Here is a 9,184-nt window from a genome sequence, read left to right as displayed (position 1 = left end):
GCCTTCTCTAAATTTTCTGTCCCGCATCATGTAATTACCCATATTAACATTACAATAATTATGTACTAACAAAAAACTTGAGTACTTAGACAAGACCGAAAACTTAACTAATAACTTCTAACTAATCTTCTTTTATAATCAATAAACAATAGAACTATAGATTGATGGATAGATAGATATTTCGATATTAGAAAATCAAAGAACAGAAGTCCAATGACCATCAACACTTCCATCTTCACCTTTACATACAGAAAAAAAAAAAGAAGAAAGCATCTCTCTCCCATGAATATTAGTAATAGCTGTCATCAGAACATTACTCTGCTATTATGTGAAGTGCTCTCAAAACCTTGGCTTCAAGCTCCTCTTTCTCTTGTCAAAGAACCTAATACCGCTCTCCTCGAAACTGCATTTTACAGCTTGTCAAGTCCCTCTATCCTTCCCCTTGATGCACACCATGACCAATCATTCCTAGCCTTAAGACTGGCTCCTTGTTTTTATTCAACACAGAGCACGGAACAGAAGAAATTAAAGGGAAAAAAATTATTATTTTCAATGAAAAAGAATTGTTTGATAGCAATGCAACCGTAGAATTAAAACCAAAAGAAGATCTAGTCATAGATCATGAATGTAAGCATGGTCAATCCTCAACAACGAGCCCGTCATACAACTTAAATAGAAGGAACATTATTTCCTCCTCTTAAGTCACAACTCTTTAGAATGTCTGTCCCAAGTATCAACCGCCAAGTCCAGAATAAATGTTTGATTATGACCCATCACCAACCCAACAGACGAGAAATAATTACGAACACATTACTCCCAATTATATTTTTGGTTTGGATACTTTGTTCCCTCCATGACTCCATAGGACATCCACAGAGTTGAGATTCTGTAGGGGCCCACCTCACCAATCTCCTTCAGAATAGCAAGTTAGCGACAGAGGGTCATCAAGTGCCTGATAACCAGGTTCACAGTTGCATCAAAGTCATCCAAACGCGAAAGAAAACACCAGAGAGACCATAAAATAACTCCGTAATTTAGTAACTATATTTCACCTATTGATATCAAAAACAGAAAGAAAAAAAAAAGATTACAACCTGTGAGCTTCCAAAACGAAATTTCAGCAGTAGCTGAAAAACAATTGCTCCATCCCCGATACCATTTTCCTAAAACACCAACCACCAGGGCAACTGAAAACGCAGTAAACAAACAGCAAATAACTCCACCAAAGTTCTAAGATTTGGTGGGATGAATTGGACCGACGAAGAAAGAACGAGCTACTGTAAGTTGGACTAACCTTGGATAACAGAGTTCAGTACGGTCAACTTGCATTGCCACTAAAAGATCCATTGAGACAATACAAAAGATAGAAAAAAGCAATTAGTTTGCTGTTGTAAACCTCGACTTCATTTCTTTGGTGGATGACTGTCAGGAGTTGATCCCGGCTTGTTAAGTTTTAGTCCTTCAGATTGACTAGGAACGGTCCCTGCATTTGTAGGCCCGGAGAATGATTCACCAAAACCCTTCACCTTGATTTGCACCGAACCAACTTTGACGACATCAGTCGGAGTGGCCTCTGCTGCCATGACCCCAGAGCTTTTCGAATCACCTCCCTTTGCGTGAATAGAGAGAGACCCAATCTTCATTATAGGATTTGCACCCTTAGCATCTCCTGCCCCATCAGGCTTCGCATTGGTGGTATCATGAGATGATTTGGAGGAATCCAGCTTTATTGTTATCTGTCCACCACTAAGGACCAACTTACCTGAACTCTTAGCATCCTTGGTCTTTGTGGAGCCATCTGGTGTCAATAGCTGATCAACTTTTCTTCTTGTTCCATCTTCCTTAGGAAGCGGATGTACTGTCCAACTTTGTTTTTCTCTATCAGCTTTTGAAGGCTGGTCAACTGCACCCATTAATTGTTTTCCATCCATTTTCGCATGGTGATCAAAAGGAATATTCAATTGCTTATCATCTGATTTTGAAGGTTGAGCAACTGGAGCTCTGCCTGCCTCTGAAGGTTGATTGGAGACATCACTTGCACATTTTCCATTGGCTTTGGGAGGTTGATTGATGGGAACGCTCAACTGTTCTCCATCTGTTTTAGGAAGCTGATCAATTGCAATACCTTGCAGTTTTCCACCTGCATTTGGAGGATGACCAACTATAACATCAGTCTGTCTCTCATTAGCTGTTGGAGGCTGATCTGCTGCACTGCCAGGTTCTTCCCTAACTACTTTTGAAGAGTGGTCTATAACTGATTGCTTTTCACCTGCTTTCAGGACGAGGTCTGTTGTACCAGCAGGTTTATTTGCAGGAACAAATGCAGGCACATAAGGAGACCCATTGAAGCTTCTCCCAAGATGCCTATATTTTTCTTCAAGCAACACCTTCTGTCGCTCCTCATAAAACATGAAGTCATCAAGTATCGATGTCCTTAGAGGGCTACTCTTGAATATATTCAGCATATTCATGCCTGAGTTATATGGTATCTGATATAAATGAGGCAAAAAAATGAGCTCAACTTGAAGTAACAGGAATTCCACTTTAAACATAATCATAACAGATGCATCAGAAAAGAGCTAAGTAGTAGTAAAAATTCAGCAGTGACTATCATTTTACAATCAATGTATCAGATGAGTCACCAGGGACTACGTGATATCCTACAATTTTAAGTTGATGATAATAAAGCAAAAGGACACAAAAAAAAAAAAAGAACACGGAAGAAAGGACCAGAATACTGTAAGAAAAATATACAATTCACTACTAGCTCTCTCCATGTAATAGAACCAACAGGGAACTTGAAACAGAAATCTCAATGGAACATGCAGCACCAAACCAAAATCACCAAAAAAAATACATGGAAGAAAGGACCAAAATACTGTAAGAAAAATATACAATTCACTACTAGCTCTCTCCATGTAATAGAACCAACAAGGAACTTGAAACAGAAATCTCAATGGAACCTGCAGCACCAAACCAAAACCACCAAAAAAAAAACATGGAAGAAAGGACCAAAAGACTGCAAGAAAAATATACAATTCACTAGCTCTCTCCATGCAATAGAACCAACAAGGAACTTGAAACAGAAATCTCAATGGAACCTGCAAACCAGACCACCTATTCAGTACCAAAATCCCAACATGATCTTTCAACAACTACATGCAAGCAACAAGAACATCATCACCTCCCACCCAAAAATGGAAGAGGGACGCTTAACTCTTTGAGATGGAAGTTAAAGTGTAATGTATAAAAGATCAGGCTGATCAATAAAGAAAATCCTAATTAAAATCCTGTGCATGAGAAACTGTTCGCATGGTGCCCTAAGACACTCAAAATACAAATACAAAGTGGAACAAAAGTTACACTTGTTGAATGTGGCTCTGGTTCTTCACTTGGTTGACAGTGCAAGAGTATGACAAGCATCAAATCAGGTGTATTAAGGCTCAAAGTCTTGGCAAAAAATTCAAAATTCTAGAAACTAAATAAAAAAATTTAATTCTTCCTCCTCCATTTCTCACCTCTAGGCCTCTAATTTTTTTAACCAGCTTTAGAAAACAAAATTATTAAATAAACAAACACTTGAGAAACATTAAGAATAAAGAATGAAACCCTTGAATCTTGACATAAATCCATATTTATGTCAACAAATCGACAAATTTGTTGCATTGAAAAGCAATGTCTACTCACAGACAAACTATGCCATGTTCTTGGTTAATAAGAAACAGACATGACGGATTATATGTGAACTGTCTCTTTATCTCTGCTATTATAACTGATTAAAAGCAATGCAATATTTAGCTACATCTATTTACATGTATTCAATGACCATAGCTGGTTAACATTGTTACCGAATGGAACACTTCAACATGAAAAAAATAAGTTTCAGATACATGCACTTAGCCAACAGTAAATCAATGCTCAAGAAAAGGCAACAAATAGTAAAGCAAGAAGGTTTTGCTGCATACCTCCTGGGTATCTCTGCTGTTTGTTACAGGCTTGTTTTCATTGTTCTCGAGTATGATGTGACGAAAGCTAGCATTCGGCACATCCTTTATGATGTGCCATTTCACAGGGAAGCTCCCAGTCCACTTATCTTGCTGCCAGAAATCCATGTCCTTCTTGAAATCAACAGGTCCAATCATCTCAGCAACACCACAAAACTGGCCACTTGCATTAACCTGCGCACAGCAAAAATTCTCCAGTTAAAGATCTCCATATAACTCGTCAACAGAACTATGGTGCCTCAGATGTGGTATCCAAATTAAAGGCAGATCACTCACAGAAAAGAAGAGAAAGACAGGACACTTTCTTGGATTTCCTACAGATATTCTCTGTGCGTCTTCAAATGCACTATCCAACCTCTTGTTTCCATTAGGAGTGCTTGACCACACATTATACTTGATGCTCTTGTGCACATCATCTTCACTATAAGATTTGATGACAAAGAACTTAGCATCTGGATAGTCAACTGGGAAGTCATCCCTATTATACTGGTCAGCATTAATGATGATGTTTCCCTCTACAACACTAGCACTTCCTTTACTCAGTTCAGCTCCATCGGAACCAGCTGTCATCCACCGACCTTTCAACCTGTTTGTCCTAGGTCCCCTATTTTGCTCACCTAATACATTTGGACTTCCACTACCATTGTTTGCAACTGCATTAAAATGGAACCTTGGTCTATATGTATCCACTGATGCCCATCCATGAACATGGGATCCAAAGTTCGTGGAGTCATCATTAGATGATGCAGTAACTTTTGTGGGACCAGGAATAAAAGTAATTTCATGTGAGAAGCGATCTGTTGCTTGCATCAAACCTGAAGAAATACCATCCTGTGAACAACATATTCAAACACAAGCCCCAATTTAGTTTTAAAAAAAGGTGCAGCAACTAATCAAGATAGTGAAGCAGGTTTAGCAATATAATCTGAGGGTACCTATAATGTGGAAATGCACAAAGAGAAAGAGAAAAATAAAAGGACCATTAACTAATATGGCACAGTTAAAAATTAACTGCAGCCCATGACTAATCATTTTAAGTGGCCAAAGTGATCCCTTGATAGATCAACTGCACAAAGGACATGCAATGTACTTCTGCCCCAATTAAAACCAGTACTATCCCTAAATTTCAGTAATAATACCTGATTCATAGTACTGGCACTACCATGCATCACGGAGTCCTGCAATAAAGGCTGATTACTATGTGGCATATTATCTTGTGGCCCTTCTGATGGTTTTGTTGTGGTTCGGTTTCGCTGTGAGGGCTGGTAAGGCTCATATGCTGGCGGCGGATTCCCTGCGGCAGCTGTTTGAGAAGAGGCAGCTACACCGAGAGATGCTTGCAGAGGAGCAGATTTTGTGCCTGCATTAACAGATCTGCTAGCAATTGATGCACCAGAGCTGAATAACAAAGGGTCTGCAGAGCTATGAGGCACAAAATCCGAAGTAGGGTGAACAACGACTGGAATATAAGCAGGTGAAGAAACAGGAGTCTGGTATTGACTGCTGAAATACTGCTGGCTTCCTATAAATGTGCCATCAACTCCTACGACCGCACCAGGTATGTAAGGATTGTATTGGTTGTATGGTGTCTGTGCATATCCATAGCTAGGTGTATAATATACACATGGCAAACTTTCAGTTTGCATGCCCTGAAAGATCAAAGAGCAGAAATATTACGACATAAGAGGTGCTGAGTGTATATATATATATATATATATATATATATATATATATATATATATATATATATATATATATATATATATATATATATATCAGTTATTCTAATCAGAGTTCATATAATTAAACCTTACCGAGTAATGGAGATCTTGACCATCTAATGCAAAAATCCTATGGTGGTCACCCCATTCACCAGGCGATTCAAATCCTGTTTTATGAAGTACACCGGTCAGGCAACAGAGACACCCAACATTTTAAAAATTACCTAAGTTGATAAATCAACAATGAAATTGCAGAAGCTAACAAATTTACCTGTACAATAATACCCATAATTGTTGGCAGCTGGATAGTTTAGACCCTGATCAAAAATATATTCTGGTGCCACTTCATTACCCATATAATCAACCCCACCAGGAGGTGGAACAAATGCTACATGGGGGTTCAGAACAACACCAGGCATCTGTAAGCCATAGAACAAGAACAGTTCTCATTAACAGATGGAACTCTTATGTCCAAAAAATACTAGTTAAAATTATAATACCATCTTCTTAATGCAGAAAAGCAACTATCATTTCATGCAACACAAAAAAAAAATGCTGAGATTTCCCGCACATCACAGCGTATTAACCTGTAGTGGCCTGTTGACTTACACCATTTCAGCATGGATAAATATAACTTGATACTGCTCGGTACCAAGCCAAAAGGTCCTTTTGAAAAATAAAATAAGCACATCCTCTGCTGTCAGCACTTTAATCCTTGACCTCAAGAAGCTTTCATTTTGCTAGGGATTCTCATTTTCAATTATTTCTTTAGTTTGTGAGGTTTAATCATTACATGACTAGTAGACTAAAAAGAAAAAATGATTCAATCAAGGCTCACTGAAATTGATGATGTCTATATCTCCTATTGAACATTATATGGTATAATGCAACTAACTGCTGCTGAAAGGAAAGAGTACCATGTACGTCTCCGTAGTTCCAGGTTCAGAACCAGCATGCATCTCTGCACCAGAACAGCTGCCCTTGTGGAAGAAACAATGGAAAGTATGAGATAGTAAGCATTTACAAATGCCCATTCACATAAATTATAATAAATAAGAATTTATCAAACAAAATGTATGCACGGAAAATCCAATTATTGGAGAAGTCATCCAAAAAAAAAATCAAAGACGATACAAGTTTTAAATGAACCTTATATATGTGAACAGTAATTGAAAATATATTATGTTACCAACAAGAATCTTACCATTCAAACCTAGAAAAAAACTTAAATAAAGGGCAATAGGGCCCTCAAGGTTGCATCTTCTACAATGTTGGACAACAATGAGGCAGAAATGAAAATGTCGAGATGAATTTGTAGCAAAACCGAAGGATAGAGTGCTACAGTATATTAGAAGGGATCAGAATTGCACAAGTTGAAGACAAAGTGATACGGAACTAACTGGAAAGGTATTGGCACACTAAATGAAGACGTAAGGAGACCAGAAATATTAGTAAGGAGTGTGCTCAAACTTGTGCTGAAAGATCTGAAGAAAAAGGATGGGAAGACCTAAGCTAACATCAGCAGTTTTTGGTTGAGAGGATTTGAATAAGCATGTAGTAAAACTAGAGCCCTTTGTGGGAACAAATGGCAAATCATTGTTCATAAAGCAGAAAACAATAATCTGGACAAGGCATAATGGTTGCGGTTGAGGTATCTAATAACAAGATCCCCCCCCCCAAAAAAAAAAAAAAGATAATGGCTATTTAAGTGAAAGCACATTCAGGAATTACCTTGGGAGAGGAAATATGATTGAATAGTCGGTAATATCAACACATGCAAAAATTAATTCGCTTAATGTAAAAATAGGTCCAAATATCAACTACAGATGATTATTCAACATTCCCTTGGGATCAAAATCAAATTGACATAAAGCAAGCAAACAAAAGAAACAGTATCTTTTGAACGTACTACATTATATGCACCTACATAGAATTGTCTTGAACTTGTCTTTGCTAGAAATTTATGCCGAATGCAATGACATTGACAAGCATAATATTATTCTTCTCATATGATTACTTTAAAGTGCTTCAAAAAAAATATTACTATGTGTGGGCACCAGTTCTCTAGTTTATGGCAAATGATGCACTTTCTCGCTTGAAAGAAAGTTTTATCAGAAAGTTAAATACTAATTCTGCATCTGATAGCACTTGTTCTTGAGTAAATTACCAACATTTGCAGCAAAACAAGGCAAAATATCCACATGTTTGCTGCAGTACCTACAATGCCAATTAAGTCAAAGCAGAGGCCAACTTTAACAATGATGCAACCTCTCTAGAAACACAAAGCAAAAACTTTAATCTCACAATACAACACCTTCCACATATCATAAGGCAGGAATATTCTTTTATCACCAAAAACAAATTATAGTCATCTATCAAGCAATTAAAAGAAAACAAATTCACCAGTTAACGCATCCGAATATCATGTTCTCACCTATTTTCCCTTTCTAGCAGATAAAAGTTGGCCACTGAGACAGGGTCCATAGTGACATAAGAAACTAACATCAATAAATCAACGATTCACTGTAACAGAACATACAATTCATATGATAGAGCCAAACCACTTCATACAACGCGTTCAAGGAGCATGAAAGACCCTAAACCCAACCCAAAATCAATTTTTCCCCATTGCAGAAATTCAAAAGACCATCAAGAACCCAAGAAAACCATAAAATCTTACAGGAAACACAAAAACATACCAAAACACAGCATAACAAGTGAAAAGGTAAGATTTTTTCCACGTATACGAGATGAGAGAATCAAAAAAGAAAAAGAGGGAAGCTCACCGGCAATGGGAAAGTGAACCTAAGCTCAAGCCATGAACGACTCGGTAAGGGGGAAGACGGAGGCTAAGGGGAGGGAAATATGGGAACTTTCTACGGCGACAGCGATTTCTTGCCCCATAATTTTTCCAATTCTGGTGCAGCGAAGCGCCTCAAAAACCCTAACCCTAAAATTTATACATTTGAAAAGGGAAAGGAAAAAGGGTTGAGGGGGCCGTGAGAGGGATCGGAGAAAAAAAAAGGCAATTTATAGAGAGGAAGAGGGGGGAGAGATTCCCAAATGGAAAGCGTTAGGAGAGCCTCTGGTGCTAACGAAAGTATCAAAAACACCCTTATCTTTATGACTAAAAATCGAAAATACCCCTTTGTTCTGTTTACAATTATTTGAAGAAATGACCATTGGGAGAGCGTTTGGTGTAATATGATTCGCTGATAAGGGTAAACTTGTCATTTAAGGATTCGTCAGTTCTCCTCCCATCTGAGCTGCACGAATCTTCAGGTAAATGGACTTGGGGGCTGGGAGCCTGGGACCGTCTACCCCTCTTTCTCTTTCCACCCCTATCCAAAATAATAGAACTGCAAGTGGGCTGGGTGTGAGTAATCCGACCCGGTTTCGCATTCGGGTCCGAATACATAGGCTTGGACTCGACTCGGACCCAACCCGACCCCAATGACC

General features: G+C 38.3%; 1 protein-coding gene across 7 annotated transcripts; it reads right to left on the bottom strand.

Moving 5' to 3' along the window:
• Nucleotides 1-590: 590 nt before the first annotated feature.
• LOC103700937 (YTH domain-containing protein ECT4-like) lies at nt 591-8,756 on the bottom strand. 7 transcript variants are annotated; one of them, XR_003384513.2, is made up of 10 exons: nt 8,512-8,756; nt 6,643-6,700; nt 5,997-6,144; nt 5,819-5,892; nt 5,144-5,653; nt 4,281-4,835; nt 3,966-4,178; nt 1,295-2,489; nt 1,095-1,187; nt 591-952 (listed from the first exon to the last, which is right to left on the bottom strand). XR_003384513.2 is itself a non-coding variant. In XM_008782835.4 (8 exons), exons 2-8 carry the CDS (start codon nt 6,682-6,684, stop codon nt 1,404-1,406), a joined length of 2,628 nt encoding a protein of 875 aa, XP_008781057.2. In that variant the 5' UTR covers nt 6,685-6,705; nt 8,512-8,756; the 3' UTR covers nt 1,013-1,403. The 7 variants fall into 7 exon arrangements, 2 of the variants coding, with proteins under 2 accessions (XP_008781057.2, XP_008781056.2); XR_603098.4 differs by having other exon boundaries at nt 1,095-1,163; XR_003384512.2 differs by having other exon boundaries at nt 1,095-2,489.
• Nucleotides 8,757-9,184: the final 428 nt, after the last annotated feature.

Source organism: Phoenix dactylifera, chromosome 3, assembly GCF_009389715.1.
Source record: "Phoenix dactylifera cultivar Barhee BC4 chromosome 3, palm_55x_up_171113_PBpolish2nd_filt_p, whole genome shotgun sequence".
NCBI lineage: Eukaryota > Viridiplantae > Streptophyta > Magnoliopsida > Arecales > Arecaceae > Phoenix > Phoenix dactylifera.
This window is presented reverse-complemented; position numbering and strand designations above follow the sequence as displayed.